The sequence below is a fragment of the Emys orbicularis genome, chromosome 9 (assembly GCF_028017835.1).
Source record: "Emys orbicularis isolate rEmyOrb1 chromosome 9, rEmyOrb1.hap1, whole genome shotgun sequence".
In the NCBI taxonomy this organism is placed as follows: Eukaryota; Metazoa; Chordata; order Testudines; family Emydidae; genus Emys; species Emys orbicularis.
In genome coordinates this window covers 132488-152393 of record NC_088691.1, presented here as the reverse complement: position 1 = coordinate 152393, position 19906 = coordinate 132488, and the positions used below count along the sequence as shown (strand labels likewise).

The following is a 19906-nucleotide window of genomic DNA, read 5'->3' as shown; positions in this document are numbered from 1 at the left end:
AGGTACTGCTCCCTGAGGCCTGGTCTACACTGCAAAATTTTGCCAGAATAGCTGTGTTATCTAGAAGTGTGAAATAATCACATCCCTTGGCCGACATAACTATGTCTGTAAAAACCCTGGTGTAGATGCAGCTATGCTGATGGAAGAATACTTCTGTATTGTTTGTGGAGGTGGTGTAACTATGCTGGCAGAACTCCTTCTGCTGGCTTACGCTGCATCTACACTGGGGGTTGTGCTGGCCTAATAATATTGGCCAAGGTTCTGTAGTGTAGAGAAGCCTTGAAAGCCAACAACAAAAAAGAGAGAGAACATATATTCAAAGTGGTCAGGATGATGACAGGCACCTGTTTGGTTTTATTTTTTCATACGGGGGCAAAGATGGACTGGGGGGAATGGCATACAGGGATGTGTTAATAGGAGCATGAGTATGAAAATGAAGGAGGACAACGACATTAAGCAGAAAGAAAGGAAAGGAAGTGGGCAGAGTGAGGCGGCAACAGATATTGTGAGAGAGAGAGTAGGGAGAATCTTGGGGCATCCCACTCAGCAGACTAAGAGTATCAGAGTTCAGTTGTAGAATATAGTCTGATATCATTGGTATCTGCTGTTCTGAACATGCTTCCTAGTGGGCAGTGTCTAGTACATGTGGGAGTTGATTCTGTCCCCAAGAGTGCAGCACTTCCTCCTCAGCCCATATGGCTGACAAAAGGTCTGCTGGAGCCTGCTGACTGCCTATGAAAATGTCCTAGGAAAACTTGTAGTTTAAGGTCTAGTGGCCCACTCTGAGTAGCTAGGAAAGCAGAGAAGCCCAGGCTTTAAATCCTCAGTTTCTCTTCGACTCCTTAGGAGGAGTAGAGCAAGAGAAGCCAGGTAGCAGACAATGCTCAGTGGTCTTGGAATACTTAGGAAGAGTCCCTGTTCCATGGGTGGATTTTTCATTGTGGTGTCAGTCACCGCTGGTACCTTCCTCAATGGTATTGCTATTTGTGTTCCTCATTCAGATGCGCCAGGGACGAGGTAGGCTGGGCGAGGAAGACTCTGACGTAGATATTGAAGGGTTTGATGAGGATGAGGATGGGAAACCTAAGACTCCAGCCCCAGTGAGTATATATACAGAAATCCCATCTGTAGTCCACCTGCATCCTCATGATAGAAGACTCCACAGTGCAGGGGAAGTCTGCTGGGTCTGGCACACTCAGTGACATCAGAATCCACAGCAATGACTAATCAGATACTTATCTTAAATCATAAAACTGTCAATATAAAAACAAATGACTGAGTATATTGTCAATATGCCAGGTATGGCAGCAGCCTCGTATATGACCTTTGATCTATGCCATTCCCATTCTGTGTGACCTAGGAAGTTGAAGATGGGGATGGTGACCTTGCTGATGAAGAAGAAGGCTCAGCACAACAGCCCCAGGCCAGTGTTCTTTATGAAGATTTGCTTATGTCAGATGGAGAGGATGATGATGAAGGGAGTGATGAAGAAGGCGATAATCCCTTTTCATGTAAGTCCTAGCTCTTTAAATCACAGGCTTGAGCAGGAATCAATTGTTCCCAAACCCAGCCAATTTTCATGCCCTTCAATTATAGTAGCATACACTACAGCTTTTGTAGGTATACAGGACACTATATTTGTATATTGGTTACAAAGTACAGATTGTTATGGTACAGTTACAAAGGAGATGTCAAGAGCAGAAAGAGAGAACCAGATGAATTTAGATGAAAGCTAAGATGAAGTGGAGTAGCAGTGAATGCTAAGTGTGGGCAGGAGAGAGAGTTGGGTGTTCACACATGATTCAGATAGTGGAACTCTGAAGCTTGGAAAAGGAGAGGCCTGTGGCTTAGATGTAATGCTGAGGGACATGTGGAGTGGGCTGGGCAGCTGGTGCAAGCTTAAATGATATTTGGATAGGAAAGCTGGAACATTGGCTCGTGCTATGAAGGACCAGAGAAGGGGACTGTTGAAGCTGCACAGATAGGTTGGCTGATCCACATGGTGGGATGGATGAGTAAGAAGAGGTAATTATTTTGGTGCAAGAATGGCAGATAAGATACTGTGTGGAAGATAGATGGCTTTTGTAAAAGGAAAAATTATTCTGGAAAATCAGCCAGTATTGTATTTTTTCAACAGACTACAAAAGGATGCAAATCAATCCACAAGGTATAAAAGCTCTGTCAAAATTAATAAGCAGGCCTCTTCTGTTTGTTGCACAGCTATCCAGCTGAGTGAAAGTGGCAGTGATTCAGATGTGGAGCCCAGTGCAATGAGACCCAAACAACCTCATGTCCTTCAAGAGAACACACGAATGGGCATGGAGAATGAAGAGAGTATGATGTCCTATGAGGGAGATGGTGGAGAGACCTCTCATGTTATGGAGGACAGTAATATCAGGTAATCAAAGTTGAGAATAATATAGAAATGTAGGGAATGGGATAGGAATGCAGGCTGTAAGGGAATCTCTCAGCTACCCAAGTCCTGGCACTTTTGAGCAGATCTCCAGACTTTTTTCTTTTCTGTAAGAGGTTAAGTAGAAAATGTGGATGTAAACAGATAAGCTGAAAATGTCAGTGTAATGAGATTCCATTCTTTCTTTTAGTTATGGCAGCTATGAGGAGCCAGATCCAAAGTCCAACACACGAGATACCAGCTTTAGCAGCATTGGAGGGTATGAGATCTCTGAAGAGGAGGAGGAGGAGGAGGAAGAACAGCGATGTGGGCCAAGTGTGTTAAGTCAGGTTCATCTTTCAGAGGATGAGGAAGATAGCGAGGATTTTCACTCCATTGCAGGAGATAGTGACCTGGACTCAGATGAATGAGTTGTCCAGACACCCTCAGTTACTGAGGGATGTAGCAATCTGTGGTCTGGATTCAGATGAATGAAGTTCCCTCATACTCTTTTGTACCAAGGGACTATGCACTGTTAATTTGAAGCATCTTATTTTTCTCGTATAACTTAAATTTTAGTAGAATTCTGTTGTATATTTATTATTAAATTATCTGAATTGTGAATGACAAGATTTAGACAAAGATAACTTGCTGTGACCTGCACAGTAGTCCAGGAGCTCTAGTTACTGAAGCCAGCTACAGGTTTATAATCTGTTTTACTTCCCTTCATTCTTTTCAGATATACACTGAAAATGTCTTACAAATATTAGGCTGTTGTTTAAATACCTTACATTGACCTTTGATATGACTCAGTTAACCAGCCTATACATTTATATAAGAAATAAACAATTGAAGAAATATTCTACAAAAGTCTGAGTAAATTTAACATCTAAAGCATTTTTTAACATATAAAGCAGCTGTTTTCCCTTTATTAAAAAGAAGGGCATGGTCCTTTATATTTTCTGAAGTGTACCCCAAATATTCAGAAAAAAATTAGTCAGGCCCATCAGCCCATGAATGCATTCCCTGGAATTCTACCACAACTGGTTTCTAGGTCTCTTGGGAACTGCTTAATGGCCTTGAACATCTTAATTCACAGGAAGAACGCTTTTGAAGCTCCTTGCTCAAGTTAGAGTTTGTCCTGGAATTCCGTAACTGCTAACCCAAGTCTTCATCCAGGAGTTGCACGGGAATTTCTCCGGGCTTTCCTTGTGCTTTAAAATATCTGGGAGTGAGTTCACTTTCCTGTCTTAATCAAATGAAGAGAAAGCATAGAACCATCTAGGAAGTGCTATAGAGCCTCCATGTCTCTCTGTTGTATAGTTCATTGGATGAATCCTTAAAATCAAAATACAGATAAATTCCTTATACGCTACTTCATTATAGGATGGTTTCTGTTCCACTGTCCCTTAGCTTTTGTGAGAGCAGGTCTCAGTCCATTTGTGATTTCATAACCATCCTTGCCAGGTAAGCCTGTTGGTGCTCTTCCATGTATGGGACAGAAGGGAGAAGAATAGATCGTGTTCAAAGTGAAATTTAAAATCTGATATGTTTAGCTACTATAAAGTGAGTACTTAGCGATTGGGTTCCTTCAAAATACCTCTGTCGCACTTGGAAAAATCCCTTCTTTTGCACATATCTACAAATAATAGTAGCTACAAATCCAACCAGAATCATAAATGTTGAATTTCCTGACTTGTGTATTTAAATTCTCAATCTTTCAGTTGATATTGACACATTTTGTTTTAATGTAAGTTACTTCGTTATTTAATTTACAGTTTGGTAGTGAATGTATTTGAAATAAATTTGTAACAGTAAGAGGGTTGTAATGCACATTTTGTGAAACGCATCACAGGCTTTCAGCTGAAACTGGGGTGTGGGTGTGTGTGAGTGAGGTATTAATGAGGCTGAACATATGGGCGATGATGGTAGTCACATACTTTACGGAAAATAAGCGATCCATCCTATGAGGAGGGGCTGGGAGCTGTCAGCCCCCCTCTCCCAAAGATTAATGTACACCAAAATCATTTCACTTTTACAACTGCGAACACGAAAGTAGCTGCCCTGTTCCCCGTGACCTAGAGCGCAGCGCTGGGCAGCGCTCTTCTCTTCCCGTCGGCCTTTCCCCTGGGGCCACGCTACGAGACGAGTCCAGCTCGCCCCGCCGCGCCCTGCAGCAGGGTCTGTCCGGGGATCGGGCGCGTGTTCCCAGCGCGGGGCACCCACCAGGCCCGGGTCCTCCCCGGACCGCTCTCTAAGCTCCGCCCCTGGGGGCGGGGCTTGGGCGCCAGTATGCACGCGCCACGGCCCTGCGTCTCTCCTTGACGCACGCACCCGGAGTTGGCCGCGGGCGCCATGTGCTGGTGAGAGAAGGTGGTAGCGCCTGACGCATGCGCGTTGAGATCTCATTTGTCGCAATGGTCTCACGCGGAAGGATAAGGATAACGAGATGAGTGGAAACATTTTATAGGCTTCTATGGCTCCCTAATCAGGGAGTCTATCGAAAGGAGGCGAGTTATTTCCAGAAACAGATTCATCCGCCGCAATTGGATTTGGTATCGGCTAGGATTCTATACCACCCAGACTTCATTTGCCTATTCGGACTATTTTGTGGAAAGAAATAGGTCCGTTAGGAGCCATATACCCTGGCCGTGTAGCTTCCTCCGCCTCTGCCGCCATTTCTGGAGCCGCCGCCTTAGCGTGAAGGGGGAGCTCGGAGACGCTGTTGATCGGTGGCTTGTTCGCGCCCGACTGGATCTCTCCGCGCCCGGGGAGCCCCAGAGCTTCAGCCCGAGGCTCGCCGGCCCAGCCGCTGCCCCGGCGTCTCTCCTGATGGCGACCTCTGTGGGGAACGTGGCTGACAGCACAGGTACCGGCCTGCGGGGCCGGGCAGGCCGCACCTCATCTCGCTGTGGGGATGCGGGAGACCTGAGATCGCCGCCCTGCTAGGGCTGTGTGTTCGCGGGGCTGTAGGCCCCGTGTCCCCGGAGGGCCTTGGGGTGGGGCTGGAGGCCTCGGGGCGGGGTCCTTGCGCGGGGGGAGTTGCAGGCCCCGCGACCTCGGTTCGTGGAGGGCCGTTTGCTGGTATTTCCTGTTCCGCACTCGGAGAGCGTGCCCTTCCCCCGTGGGGTAAAGGGATCCTTCTCCCCAGTCAGCCACCGCAGCCGTCCTTGGGGTCGCCCGTGTGGACAGATTTGGATATTGATACTGTTGATAAAAAATAAGAATTGAAGTTTAATTCCAGAGCTCAGTTTTCTGGGGGTTCTTAGCCATTACGGCAAATGTGGTTGTTTTAAAGAGATCTCAACGACAAGATAAAAGCACTGAGGTGTATACATTGGCAGTGGGGGAAGGGTTTTCTGCTGGTGAGAAGCACAAGCTAATACGGAAGTATTCTGTATTCTTTCCTGTTGACGTATGAATCATATAAAGTGTCAGCATAAAGCACTAGTTTTTGTAAAAAGAACGAGGAGTACTTGTGGCACCTTAGAGACTAACAAATGTATTTGAGCATATTGCCTTTTCTGTTTTGTGACCAAGTGGCTGAGAAGTTTATACTAAATGATTCAATTTGAAAGGTGGAATTTTCCAGAGTCCTGTGTCTGAGGTTCAGTAAGTGTGCATAGAAGAATGCAGTCCCCAGATATTTCACACAGCAACTCAAGGTGTCTCGCTGATCTTGCAAACATACAAATTGGGCACACTGAATTTGTTCTTTCTGTAACAACTTGTGGTAAATAGTATAAATTGTAGGTCTTAAACTGCAATTTGTGGGGGCCACGTTAGTCTAAACTTCTTTTAACTTTTATTTCTATTTTGTAAGTCACATTTTGTCTTTTTTGTTTTCATATTTCAGTTTTCATCATAGCTTGAATTTCTTGTAAAGCATCACTGAGTGTGCGTTTTTTGATGGGTTGTAGAGCCATGATTTATTTCGCACTTGCATGAAGGCTTTATGAACTAGGGCCCAGAAATATATTTCTTGGGAAATGCCTGGACCTCTCCTGCTACCTCATTCCCTTAGTTCCAATTATCAGAGGGGTAGCCGTGTTAGTCTGAATCTGTAAAAAGCAACAGAGGGTCCTGTGGCACCTTTAAGACTAATACTTCTGTTAGCCTTAAAGGTGCCACAGGTCCCTCGGTTGCTTTTTAGTTCCAATTAAAATTTTCAGGAGTTCCTTTTCTGTACTTTCAGGAGTATGCGTTGAAGTGAACCAAATACTTTATTTCATAAATTGACAACTTAATAGGAAAATGCTTTTAAGATCTGATATCAAGATCAAATCTTTTGCAAAAAAATTAGCTTTTGGGGTCTTTTTATAGCTTTTTCATATTTGTTTTCTATGCTGGCTAGCGCTGTATCTGAGTACTTGACAGACATTAACTTATTGTCACAGCACATATTATTCTTGATCAAGGTCTCTCATAAAGTCAGGTATTCTTTAGAAAACATTTGAATTAGTGTACTTATACTAGACTATATAAATAATAGCTAAAGAGTTCTGTATGTGCCTGAGGAAGAACTCTTCTGGAATCTACTTAACTATCATTGTTACTTACAGAACTACTTTGAGTTGAAGTGGACTCTAGATCAAGGTATTAATTGCAAGGCTGTGCATTTGTTGGATAAATTGGTGTCTCTTATATATCAGTGTTAAAGAGAAGAGCTCTGATTTCCGTTTGGACTCTGATCTAGCTGGCCACCCCACATCCCCCAATACTTGCAAATAGGACCAATTCCAAAATTTAACAGAAAGGAGTGAAGTGGTTGGTTGGCACTAGTGCTCCTGAATTTAATTGGTGGGGAGAAGTGGGGATGTTGCTCATTTTTGAAAGAGTTGGCAAATGAAGGAAATCTAAGGGTGTGTTTCACCTATCTTCAGGTTAGTAAAATCCATTCTCCCAAGTTTTGGACAAAAGTAAAGCATCTCTGATCCACTTCCTTGTGTTTGTCACCCTCCAGGTCTTACCTGGAGTGCAGTTTTAAGCATGAAACTTAGATGTTGTTGTTTTTGTTTTTTGGCAGACTGGGGGGGATAAAAATTTGTATTTTAAGTATCAAAGCAAACAAGTAAGCCAGATTACCTTTAGTTTCACAGTTGTAAATCTCATTTCAACATTTCCATCTTGATTTAAGGGCAGTAGTACATAGCAATTGATTTCCTCCTTTTAGCTTTCCTTGGCTTTGCAACTTCAGTAGTAGAAGAACGCTTAACAGCAGGGATTGGATTTTTTTTTTTTTTTTTTTTTAACCAGGCACCAGCTATTTGAAGGACTAAAACTGAACCAGAGGTAGCACCAGTGGGAACTGGGTACCTGACAGTGTGGTCTAGGCCAGTGGTTTTCAAACCTTTTTTCTGGTGACCCAGTTGAAGAAAATTGTTGATGCCCGTGACCTAATGGAGCTGGGGATTAGGGGTTTGGGGGGTGGGAGGGGCTCAGAGCTGGGATATAGGGTTGGGGTGAGGGCTGGGTATGAGGGGTTCAGGGTGTGGGAGGAGGCTCTGGGCTGAGGTGGGGGGTTAGGGTGTGGGAGGGGGTCAGGGCTGGGGGTGCAGGCTTGGGTGGGGATGAGGGGTTTGGAGTGCAGGAGGGGGCTCTGGTTTGGGAGGGCTCAGGACTGGGGTTGGAGCGCAGCTCCGGCAGCTCCTGGTCAGCGGTGCAGCCAGGGTGCAGACGCAGGTTTCTCGCCTGTCCTGGCACCGCAGAGTGTGCTGCACCTGAAAGCGGCCAGCAGCAGGTCCAGCTCCTAGGTGGCTCTTGCCTGCAGGCACCGGCCCCCCCAGCTCCCATTGGCTGGGAACCGGCCAATAGGAGTGCGAAGCTAGTGCTCAGGGTGGGGGCAGCGCATGGAGCCCCGTGGGGCCGCTCCCCTTCCCACACCCCTGCCTAGGAGCTGGGCCTGCTGCTGGCCGCTTACGGGGCACAGAGCGGTGCCTTAGCCGGGCAGCGCCGATGATGGGACCCAATGCCTTTCATTCCGTGACCCAATAATGGGTCACAACCCACAGTTTGAAAACCACTGGTCTAGGCAATCCTCTGGTGAGTTGCCCAGTCCTCCACCAGATCAAGTTCTTGGGAATGGTGGTGTCCTTAGATTCCCGAAGAAGAGTCCAGCTTTCATAGCCTGTGGCTAGTAGTAGGATTAAAAATTTGAAGCACCACTTATTCTTTCAGCCTATTTTGGAGGCTTGTCTGCGAATAACTTAAGCCAGCTTCTCTTAGGAGCTTTCCAAAGCTGTGTGGTAAAAGTTGAGGGATTCATAGTTATGTACATGACCAGAGTGTTGCTAATTCCACCCTAGGGCAGCATGTCAAAGCTATGAACAGTAGGAGACTCACTAGAGCTGTCTGTCTTCCCTTGGAAGATAACACTGAATTAGCTTAGCCTTCCAAACATGAACTGAGTGTCTCTTTACAATCAGCACTGGAAAGATTCATTTTTAAATGAAAGATTGAAGGGATACCATCAATTTGAAATGAGTGAATTAAAAAACTGAATAAGTAGCTTCAGATTCCCTTGACCTTTTTCTTTCTTTTCACAATTTCCTACTTTTCACACAGCAGTATACTTTTTAGATTCTCACAAGCAGGGGAAACTGACTTTCGGGGATTTCTGTAGTATCTATATGCTTCCCTGGTAAATTAGATCTGTTTGAGGTCCCTAGTATTACGGAGGGTTCAGCTGTACTTGGGTTTTACATTTAATAAAATGAAGATCAACCAGGTTATGGTGCAAAATGTTTGTGTGAAACTGGCTGCACAAAGGTGTTGTAGCGCACCCACAGTAACTGGAAAAATGGAAGTCTTTCATTTACAGTAATCTTCAGTGTTACAAGTAACAATAGGTGGTACAAAATGTTCAGACAGAACTTGGTGCAGGGCAACTTTCCTGTTCTCTGGGACAAATGGATTTTTCAAGCCCTGCTTAGGAGTAGCCTGATTGTTCATTTTCCATGCCAGGTAGCTGTGATTTGTAGTTGGGAAGTAGGATTGCATGATCTTTGTCTCAGAAAGGTGCTATTTTATTTAAATCTTTAAAATATGCATATATACAACAAAAATATTCAAGTTTTATCAAACACGTAAAACTCCTCTTCCTAATCTAACTAGACATTCAAAATTAATAACTCCATCTGCTTAACAACCTTGCCCCCCAAACAGCCTGTCCTTCCTAATGACCCATTCCTTGAAAGGCTAGGAGAATATAGTCTTTAATTACAGCATGCTCTGTCAGCCAAGCCACCCTCTGGATGGTTTTTTGTTGTTGTTTTGTTTTTGTTCAGCATAGATGAGATAAGCTGTGTTTGAGGGCAAGGGAAATACTATCTGAGACTTGGTGGCACCATATGAAAACTTTGAAACAAGTTGTAATGGAAAACAAGTCTGCATATATAGCAAAAGTCTTTCTCTTCCCTTTCTTTTATTTCTTGATTTTTGCATGAAACCTATATCTTTATTTTTAAGAATGCTACTGTTCTTGCTGTTTCCCACCCAATACTTACTAGAGAAACTGATTATAATATTATGAGCAGGTTCTGGCTTCAGGTGGGGGGAATAAGCAAACAGATTCAACCTGTTTTCATGCTGAGGTATTTGGTATTAAGGATAGGAAATACAATATTGCAGCAGAAGTCTCTTCAAATAGAATTTCAGTGTGAAGTCTCTAATTCAGTTTTAAAAACTCAGTGGTTGTATGTTATATTATTTAGTTTGATAGTTTTGTATGTCATGAAAAGAAGCAGGGAGTAATGACTATTTTCAGAAATTCACCAGTTTTTAATATATTGATTATAAATTCTTATTGAATATATTTCCCAACTCTGACTGAGAAAAGAAGACCATTGTAAAGTAGCATTAATTTATATGCTTAAATATGTCACAAAAGTATGTTGAAATGAAGATTTAGGAGTTTAAAATGCCAGACACTCTAGTGCTTTACGTAGTTTCAAGCATTTTCATCCTTTAATTTTACACACCATATTTTTACAACTTTTTGTTTCCATTTTCTAACTTTTTGTTTTCCCCCCTAAATGTTTTGGTGATTCTCCAGAACCAACGAAACGTATGCTTTCCTTCCAAGGGTTAGCGGAGTTGGCTCATCGTGAATATCAGGCAGGAGACTTTGAAGCAGCAGAGAGACATTGCATGCAGCTTTGGAGACAAGAGCCTGATAACACTGGCGTTCTTTTATTACTATCATCCATTCACTTCCAGTGTCGCAGACTGGACAGGTAGGAGATTTGGAATGTCCATTTATACTCTTTGTATCGTTAACACTTCTAGTCTGAAAAAAGAATCTATTAATGCTGTCTGCAGCTATGAGAAACTTTGTTATAATTCTAGTTAATTTTGTTATCAAAACTAATATTTGAGTCACTATTTGACTGACAACAGAGAAGGTCTGGGCACTAACCATAGATTATTTTTCCGTTTTTGGCTTTGGTTATGGTGAATAGCATCCCAAGGTAGTGTCTAATCTTCCTTCTGGGCTTTTTTACCACTTTCTGTAGAGGTCGTGTCCAAGGTTGGTAAATTCTGCTCTGTGAAACCATACTCCACCAGTTTGGGAATGGGAGCCTCTGAAATGACAATCTTCATGCAAAACACATGAAAGTGTGTTAGCTTTTATTAAGCCTCCTCAGAGCTTTGGGTTTTGTGCTCAAAGTAACTGAATTGAAGAATAGAGAGAGGCGCGCATTCCTCTAAATAGCTTAAGTTGGTTAAACATGTGACAGAGAACTTCTTTTAATGCCATAAATGGACAAATCAGCATCAACTGTATGTACCAGGTGCACTCAAAGGCACTTACACCTTATTTCTTCTGGTGCCACTTGGACACTAGCTGTTAGGCCGCAACACATGTTGTTTACCTCTGAAATATGTTCCTCTCTTTGGAATCTTTGTGAAATTTTCTTAGCCTCAAAGTTGACTCATTGGTGTATTTTTACCTTCATTAATCTTTCTGCTATGCCTCAGATGTTTAAAAGCTTGCTAGCTATTCTAGTTATTGGAGGTGTAACTACAGTAATTAAATGGTGTGTTTAGAATTATTGCTACAAGCATCTCCTCACCATAGTGCCTTGGTATCATTTTATGTGGTTTAGATCAAGTGTAATATTTCCCAAGTTTAGGGATCAAAAAGTTTCTACATCACCCCTCCCTGTTATACTGTCTGTTGAAAAGAGTCAGAAAAAACATATGCGTAGGTTGATCGGAAGGAGTGCCAAAGCCTGCAACTGTGAAAAGTGTGAATAGAAGTCTTGCAGTGTTTTTGATTCATCAGTGTGATCTTAGGCTAGAAGATTTGCAAAATTCAACTTACCTCTGACAAGTAATCTGTCTTGAATGAACATGTAAAATATTGTGAAGTTGGAATTGTAGATTTTGTGCCTGGGCAGATAAAACTTGCTGGATGGTTTTGCAAGGATGGCTAATTGGTTATATATTTGACTGATTGGAGCAGGGCTTTGGAGCTGTGCTCTGGCTCCGCTCCAGCTCCAGGCAAAAACCTGCAGCTCCACTGCTCTGGAGCTGCTCCGCACTCCAGCTCCGCTTCAAAGCCCTGGATTTGAGATTGTACCAGTAGTTCTGGCTGTAGGCTTGCCTGTAAACCCCACCATTGGCAAAGTTGTTTGTGTTAACCTGTCTGATTTTCTCCAGGTCTGCTCACTTCAGCACTTTGGCTATTAAACAGAATCCATTGTTGGCCGAAGCCTACTCGAATCTAGGGAATGTGTACAAGGAACGTGGGCAGCTGCAAGAAGCTATTGAGCATTATAGGCATGCGCTACGCCTCAAACCAGATTTCATTGATGGATATATTAATCTGGCTGCTGCACTGGTAGCTGCAGGTGATATGGAAGGGGCAGTACAAGCCTATGTTTCTGCCCTTCAGTACAATCCTGTAAGTAACACTCTGTTCATAGAGCTCCATGTTATACCCCACCATCAAGCACACTGCTGCTTCAGTACAGATAGAGAAGTCTTTGGTTTACATGATGGTTTGAAGAGTTAAGGCTGGTGGTGAAACCCTAACCATAGACTTAGCGCAGGGGTTCTCAAACTTCATCGCACCAGTTACTACAAGACCCTGGGCTGGAGGGCCAAAGCCAAGGCCCTGCCCCCCCCGGGCGGTGGGGGTTGGGCGTCGGCTTCAGTCCTGGGCCCCAGCAGGTCTAACGCCAATCTGGCGACCATTTAAAATGGGGTCACGACCCACAGTTTGAGAACCACTGACAATGTTTCTAGTGATCAGATTTTTTACAATTAACATGCTTTTTACAATTTTTAAAAGGCATGACATTCTTTGCTTGTCTGCAAAAAAAAAAAAAAAAATTATTTCTGGGAATGTTCTATGACTGCTTGTTATATACTTACCTGTATAATTGAGTTAATAAAGGAAATTTCCCAAGCAATGACTCTGAAAAACATTTGGGAGTCGTGGTGAATAATCAGCTGAACATGAGCTCCCAGGGCAATGCTGTTGCCACAAGGGCTAATTCAGTTCTTAGCTGCATAAACAGGAGAATCTCGAGTAGGAGTAGAGAGGTTATTTTACTTCTGTAATTGACATTAGTGAGACCGCTGCCAGAATACCTAATTCCGGTATCCAAAATTCAAGGATGTTGATAAATTGAAGAGGGTTCAGAGAAGAGCCAGGAGAATGAATAAAGGATTAGAAAACATGCCTTATAGTGGTAGACTCAGGGAACTCAACCTGTTTAGCTTAACAAAGAGAAGATTAAGGGGAGGCTTGATTAGGGCTTGTGTACACTTAAAACGGTGCACTGGCACAGCTGTAGTGCTTTAATGAAGATGCTCTACGCTGAAGGAAGAGAGTTCTCCCATTGGCGTCGTTAATCCACCTCCCCAAGAGGTGGTAGCTATGTCAGTGGGAGATGCTCTCCTGCCAGCATAGTACTGTCTACTCTGGCGGGTAGGTCAATATAACTACATTGCTTGAGGTATGATTTTTTCCACACCCCTGAGGGATGTAGTTATACTGACATAGGTTGGTAGTGTAGACCAAGCCTTAGTCTAGAAGTACCTACATGGGGAGCTGATACTTGATAATAGGTTCTTCAGTCTAGCAGAAAAAGGTATAACGTGATCCAGTGGCTGGAAGCTGAAGAAATTCAGACTGGGAATAAGGCATACATTTTTAATAGTGAGGGTAATTAACCATTGTAACAGTTTACCAAGGATTATGGTAGATTTCCCCATTGCTGGCAATCTTTAAATCAAGATTGATGTTCTAAAAGATATGCTAATTTGGGGAAATTCTGTGGCCTGTGTTATACAGTAGGTCACACTAGATCACAGTGGTCCCTTATGGCTTTGGAACCTATGAATGATTTTAGATTTTTTTTTTTCTAATAGGTGATTTGCTATTGATGCCTTTGACTTACATGAGGAAATTCTGTGAGAAGGAAGAGAGTAGGGAAAAATTGATCTCTGGATTGAGAACTAGGGAATGCTGTACTGTCATTAACGTCTTTTGAAGTTTTTAAATCATATAAACCTGAAAGTTGTTAAATACTAATAAATCCATACTATGGATTAACAAGATGCAAAAAAGATTAATATTTAACATTTCAGTGTTTCCCTTGGATGGGATCATCTGCTTTAGTGACTTTGTCATATACCTAATGCCAAGATGTTAGACTGTTCATTATCTTTTTAGTCTTCACTAGAGCCTTGCAACCTGACAGAATCAGAATACCGTTGTGGGGTTCGGGTCAGGTCAGAATATAACCTGACCCATTTGGGTCAGGTAGGCTCTGTCACCACCTACCCATGCGGTCAGTGTGGCAGTGGCTGCAGGCCCCTCTCCTGCTGGCCACTACAATCTCTCTGTGGAGTAAGACTGATGTAGACTTCTCACTCCACATCATGCACAGTACAATGAGGCCATGGCAGCCAGAAGGAGCAGGGCATGCAGCAGCTGTCATGTCAACTCCGTGGGCAAGGGGGGCAGGAAACCCCCACCAGGCCAAACCCCAAGGACGAGGAGGCCATGCTGACACGAGTTCAGGGGGAAGGGTCATGTTTGGGTCAGTTCTATAAATGCCTCAACACACTCAGGTGGGATTTGCATTGGGTTGTGCTTGCTTCAGGTTCATTTCAGGGTTTAAAATTAGGCCTGAGCTGAGCTCTGGTCTGCATTGTGCTCTCCAAATACTTCACGCAGCCCTGCTGACTGCAGTGGGACAATTGGCTACTGGATCAGGATTGTCAGTTTCCCGGGGAAAAACTGGTTTAGGACAGGGCGCTGGTAAATACTGGTTTAAACCAGGAATCTGCGAGAAATAATTGTTAGTATCCAGAAGTTCAGCAAGCATAGAACAAATCATTTCAAACTTTAGATACATCCCTTCAGAACTGAGGAGTAGGTTCAAAGTTGGTCTTCTGCTATAGTGTGCTGCATGACCAATAGGACCTGGACTGGTAGTCTGCAACTGTGGATGCTTCTGATTGCTTAATGCTTCAGGCCTACAACTCTGCACTGTCGTTTTCACATAATCAAATGTTTTTGACTTTTGTTTATATAATAATATTGAAAACTGAAATGGGTCATGACATGTATAAATTCCCTGAGAGGGTACTGAAGCAAAATGTATGCAGATATTCTGATCAGAATTATAAATACATATATTATGTATTATACACAGTTTTACTTTTTGTACATCCGTAAATTAATCCACTTATACTGTCTTGTGTAACCACAGTTTAAATATGTAACTAAAACTAAGTGTATTGTGGTGTGCATTAACAAAACTGTTTTTAAAATAGTCCAAGTGTAAGGCATTTTCTAACTGGCTTTTTCCTGGGGTGGTTAAAAACCATGATTTTATTTGATAAAAAATAATCTCTGGTCAAAAATTGTTAGGTTTAGCTTTCCTCATTGCAGCACACTGTCGGCTTGTGCGCTGTTCAGGAATACTGCACTATTGTTTCCTTGTGTTCTACTCAATGTAAAACAAGTTTAAAATGTGTATCTTTCCGGGGAGTGGACGCTGGAAGTGCCTTCCTCTCCTGGTCCTCCCATTTGCTGCCAAAATAATACTTTAGTTCTGAGTCCTGGCTCTGGTTACAATGAAAGTAAGAAAATGATAAAATAGGGACAGCGAAGCAGGGGAAATGGGACAAACTACCAAATGAACAAAATTGGAAAAGAAAAGCTGCCTTAGAGGCAGGGTTACTTTCTGTCTAGGTACTTAAGGTCCTCATCACAATAGAATCTGAACAAAGCACAGATAATTACGAAGGTACGATTAGGGTGATGGGTTTGAGACCTAAGGTAGATTTTTTGATAGTTTCTCCCAAAATTATTTTCACTACTGCTCAAAAGAATTGAGGCTCTCATACAAAAACGAGACCTAAAAACTTACTTTCTTTGTTTGCTGTTGGTGTTTTTCCATTACTGGAATTAGATTAATTGAGTGCTTCTCTTTATAGGAGTCACCATATTACTGTTTAACAGCTTGATTACGCACTACATCAAAGATTTTAGGTCTAGAGAAGTCATTAGGCCTCCTCTACTTGGTTACGAAGGGTCTTGAACAGTACAGTAGAAAACAATGAGCACTAGGGGATTAGAGAAGTTTAAGCACTTTCATGAGGTCTCTTCACTCCCAAGTGCAGCTGCTGACAACATGACTTTGATTTTCAGGACTTGTACTGTGTTCGTAGTGACCTGGGGAACCTGCTCAAAGCCCTGGGTCGCTTGGAAGAAGCCAAGGTAGGTGTTCAGTAGAATACATTTAAACATCAATGTTTTGAAAACTTGAACTTTTCACCAAGTCTTCAAATCTGCGTTGATCTGCAAACAATCTGAGAAACTGCTGAAAACTGAAGGCACTGAATTGCCCCAGCGTAGTTGCAGGGCAAGATATGGCACGTCCATGTTAAATGTTGGTTTAAAACAAGAAACGGAACATTACTGAGTCTTTCTGCTGAACTAGACTATCTGATATCATTCTGAAGTCTTGGGGCAGGGCCTTCACCATGATCTTATCTGGAAATAAATAACATTCCTTCAAATCTGAGGCTTGCCTGCTGGTGCCAAGCAGAGAGCCTGTGATTTAGCTCGAGATTCCTGTACAATGCAGGTGCTATTGAAAATGCTGCTCTTCTAAAGTCCTTTGCGGCTTGTAAGTGGAGAAGAACCTTATCCAAATGTTACTCTGTAATATTGGCTTTTAAAGATTTTATTCTTTAACCTTTCCCCTCACCTTTATAGTGGAAGAAAGGCTAATAAACTTTCATAGATGCAGTACATCATCCCCTAAACTTGTGCTTCCATGTCTTTCCCCAAAATAAAGCATCAGAAGGACAAAGCTGGTTTGTTTGGGAAATGAACTGATTGAAAGAAAACTTGCTAAAGTGGAAAGGTGGCTTCTAGCAGTCTGTGTTTCCCAAACTGAGAATTTGAATACCAACATGGGTTTTAAAGCTCTTGACATATTTAAAACTTTGATTGCAAAACAAAATGGTCTTGTTACAAGCCACCTTACGCGTCCGCGCTGCAGGGGTGAGGAGTGTGGAGAAACCAGAGTGACTTTGGACTCCACGTCCGTCACTCCAAGCCCCACGCGCATGCTAACAAGTGGAGTGTATGAATAGTGTAGCTGTCTGTTTGGCTGCAGCACCATTTGGGGAGGGATATTGCTTTCAGCACTATCTATTACGGGGTAGGGGGAGTGCTACTTTAAAGTGCATTGTTCATATTTTTTTCTGACAACTCGGATGCATACTTGTCTAGACCAGCATAATTCACAGTTGGTCAGATCTGAGCTGAACAGATTCTGAAATAGTAGTTCACCAATTATAAATGTCTTTGAGACACTTGGTTCTCAGCCCACCAAGTGGACAGCTAACATGCATTGCACTTCACTGCAGCTTTAGTGTGACTGGTATAGGCCAAGACACTGCGCCTGCCTTAGGTTGCTGACCTCTTTGTTTCAGAGCTCTGGAGACACCTAGTTTGAAAGTTATTCTGTTTTTTCTGAGAACTCATTGAGCAAGAAAAATATCTTGAGTAAATTGCAATGTATTTCTTTGGTTATCAGTGCATTTGAAAGATCAAGCCAGCAAATTCCTTACAGTTTGAACCAAAACTTAATTTCTTGGTAGACATTTCAGAGCCTTTCTTCCAAAAAAAAAAAAAGTCCCTGCTGTATGCAATAGCCCTGATTAACCCTCTCCCTTCTGCATGACTCCTATGTTACAGATTGTTCTCATTCCCATGTTAGACATATCCAGAGAATTTCAATTGCTTTGTTGAACTTTTACTAATGATCTTGTTTTATTTTCTCTCTTGTTTTTGGTTTTTCACCACTGATATTGTATTTAGAAGGTTTCAGGTGGGTGAAACCTCCTATTCCATGCGTAAGGTGCCTCGCTGAAGGGAGCTCGAGGCCTGGATCTAGGGCAGACACACACCTCCTCCTCCTCTTCCAGCAAGGAACGCACCGAAAAGTCACATGATGAGAAATATGGTAACGGGTTTGTAACTGCCACAGCAAAACCATTTGCCTCCATGCCTGAATCTTCTGTCTTGTGGCTCCAGAAACAGCTTAAAATATTTTATTTACAAGCAAGTAATGTAAGAGAATGTTTTATACTACTAGCCACAATTCTTTCAAAGAAATAAAGTAAAAGTAAATTAAGATATTTAAAAAAAAAAAGAAACAATAATTGGAAATAGTTTATAGTAAAAGCTTCTAACTCTTCTGGTTGTTCATTTTTTCCTTTTTTTCTTCTTTGTTTGGATTGCAGCGTTCTGCTCTTCTGATGATGCGCTGTGATCCTGCAGTAGCGCAAAGGCTGCGCAGCGGTAACGCGCATTGCGTGCGAGTAAGCCCTTGTGAACGGTTGACTAGATGATTAATCTGTGATTGGGCGGCTGTCTGAGCTCCATGCCATACCCTTTTAGATAAAATCGGGTCACCGTTCATTTAGTCCAGATGTCAAATTTAACATGGAAGTTTCTACATGGGCCTGTCTGGTAGATTAATGATTCTGGTTGGCCGTTCACTCTATCTTGGGGCAGTCTACGTAGCACAGCAATTTGCAGCGATAGCGTGGCGGCGTGCTGTTAGGATGCGCCAGCGACTTCTTGCGCTTGCATTACAGGGACCTAAACCTTCATGCAATTCTGTTATTTGAGGTTTTGAGGCTGAGATGACTCAGTGAAAATATATTCAAGAGGGAGGAGTTGTGAGTAGAAATAGCAGAATAAAATACAACTTGCATATAACTTCTGACTCATGGGAAAGGACAGGTAAGCCTTCAAAAATGTTAACGCCACTTTCAGTAGTTTGCTTCTAGATTTTTTTTTTTAAACATTTTATATCCACATCTTCAGAGTACTTCTAAAATCATATACATTTTTCCTGACTTAAGGCCTTTGTATCCAAGGGAAACCAGTTGCTTTATGGAGTAAATTCTTGGTGACTCCTAGATGTGGCAGACAAGTCAGAACTAGAAATGATTTGGAAGAAAAATCCTCCGTTCTGTACTAACACTGTTAAGTCCTCAGGTGAATTGGTCTCTGAAGGCATATTACCTAAAGATCAGCATAACTGAAAAATGGTGGGCTTGCACTTAGGTTTTGGTTTGCGCTGGCGCAGGATCAGCCAGCTGTTTACAGTGCATTAGTTTTGGCGCAAGCTAGCCTATACTGCAGGATCACTTTTGGCTGGTTAGAGAAGGAATACTGACGATTATTTTTTTTCTCATTTTTCTTTTTACAAATATTCCCCTTCCTCTCTATCTTTCTTCTTAACTGTTTCAAGGCCTGTTACTTGAAAGCAATTGAGACTCAACCAAACTTTGCAGTAGCATGGAGTAATCTTGGCTGTGTTTTCAATGCTCAAGGAGAAATTTGGCTTGCTATTCATCATTTTGAAAAGGTAACTGTTTATGCCTGTCATGTTCTTCAGTTAATTCTAGTGAGCAAAGGATTGTGTAGATACAAATAAGCACTTTTCTAGCTGGGAGAAGTATTCAGGTCTGCATATACTACTACCCAATGTGGTATATTGTTAAGTATTGGTATAACTTAACTCATGAAATACCTATTCACGGGTAACACTGGAGTAGTGTTTTAGAATTGCTGTAATAAGGAATTTTCATAGGTAAGTGGCTTTAATAGCCTTTTTCCATCTCTAACTCCTCTGAGAACTGCTTTATTACAAGCATTTCTAAAATGTCATCCTGGTAGTATCTGAGCACTCTTAAATAAAGTTGGCTAGTACAATTTCCTGTTCAAGTAGTTTTCTTCAGTTTGCTGTTTCCAAGTATTTCCGTTGAGCAGCTTAGGAAAATTACTTTAAACAGATGTACTAATTGCATTTTCCCAGGATGTTAAATATTGTTTCCTGTTCGTGTTTCTACTTCTAGATTCTTATGTATATATAATTCCTGCTCTCGCTAGTGTGCAACACCTCCCAGTTAGCGTAATCTGATAATGTGCTGTTTCTCTTCAGATTCCTTAATGGTCTAAAT

General features: G+C 42.3%; 2 protein-coding genes across 6 annotated transcripts in view; both read left to right on the top strand.

Moving 5' to 3' along the window:
- Positions 1-4198, top strand: part of TAF1 (TATA-box binding protein associated factor 1) — a 113808-nt gene extending 109610 nt beyond the window's left edge. For all 3 annotated transcript variants that reach the window (XM_065410457.1, XM_065410455.1, XM_065410456.1), the window contains 3 exons: positions 1361-1511; positions 2221-2398; positions 2604-4198. In XM_065410457.1, the coding sequence (XP_065266529.1) occupies positions 1361-1511; positions 2221-2398; positions 2604-2823 (549 nt within the window). In that variant the 3' untranslated portion in view covers positions 2824-4198. The remainder of the gene's footprint in view (positions 1-1360; positions 1512-2220; positions 2399-2603) is intronic.
- Positions 4199-5045: 847 nt separating this feature from the next.
- OGT (O-linked N-acetylglucosamine (GlcNAc) transferase) overlaps positions 5046-19906 on the top strand; it is a 65866-nt gene continuing 51005 nt past the window's right edge. For 2 of the 3 annotated variants that reach the window (XM_065411117.1, XM_065411114.1), the window contains exons 1-5: positions 5046-5261; positions 10446-10626; positions 12056-12299; positions 16068-16136; positions 19195-19311. In XM_065411117.1, the coding sequence (XP_065267189.1) occupies positions 5225-5261; positions 10446-10626; positions 12056-12299; positions 16068-16136; positions 19195-19311 (648 nt within the window). In that variant the 5' untranslated portion in view covers positions 5046-5224. The remainder of the gene's footprint in view (positions 5262-10445; positions 10627-12055; positions 12300-16067; positions 16137-19194; positions 19312-19906) is intronic. The other variant, XM_065411116.1, reaches the window with a different exon arrangement.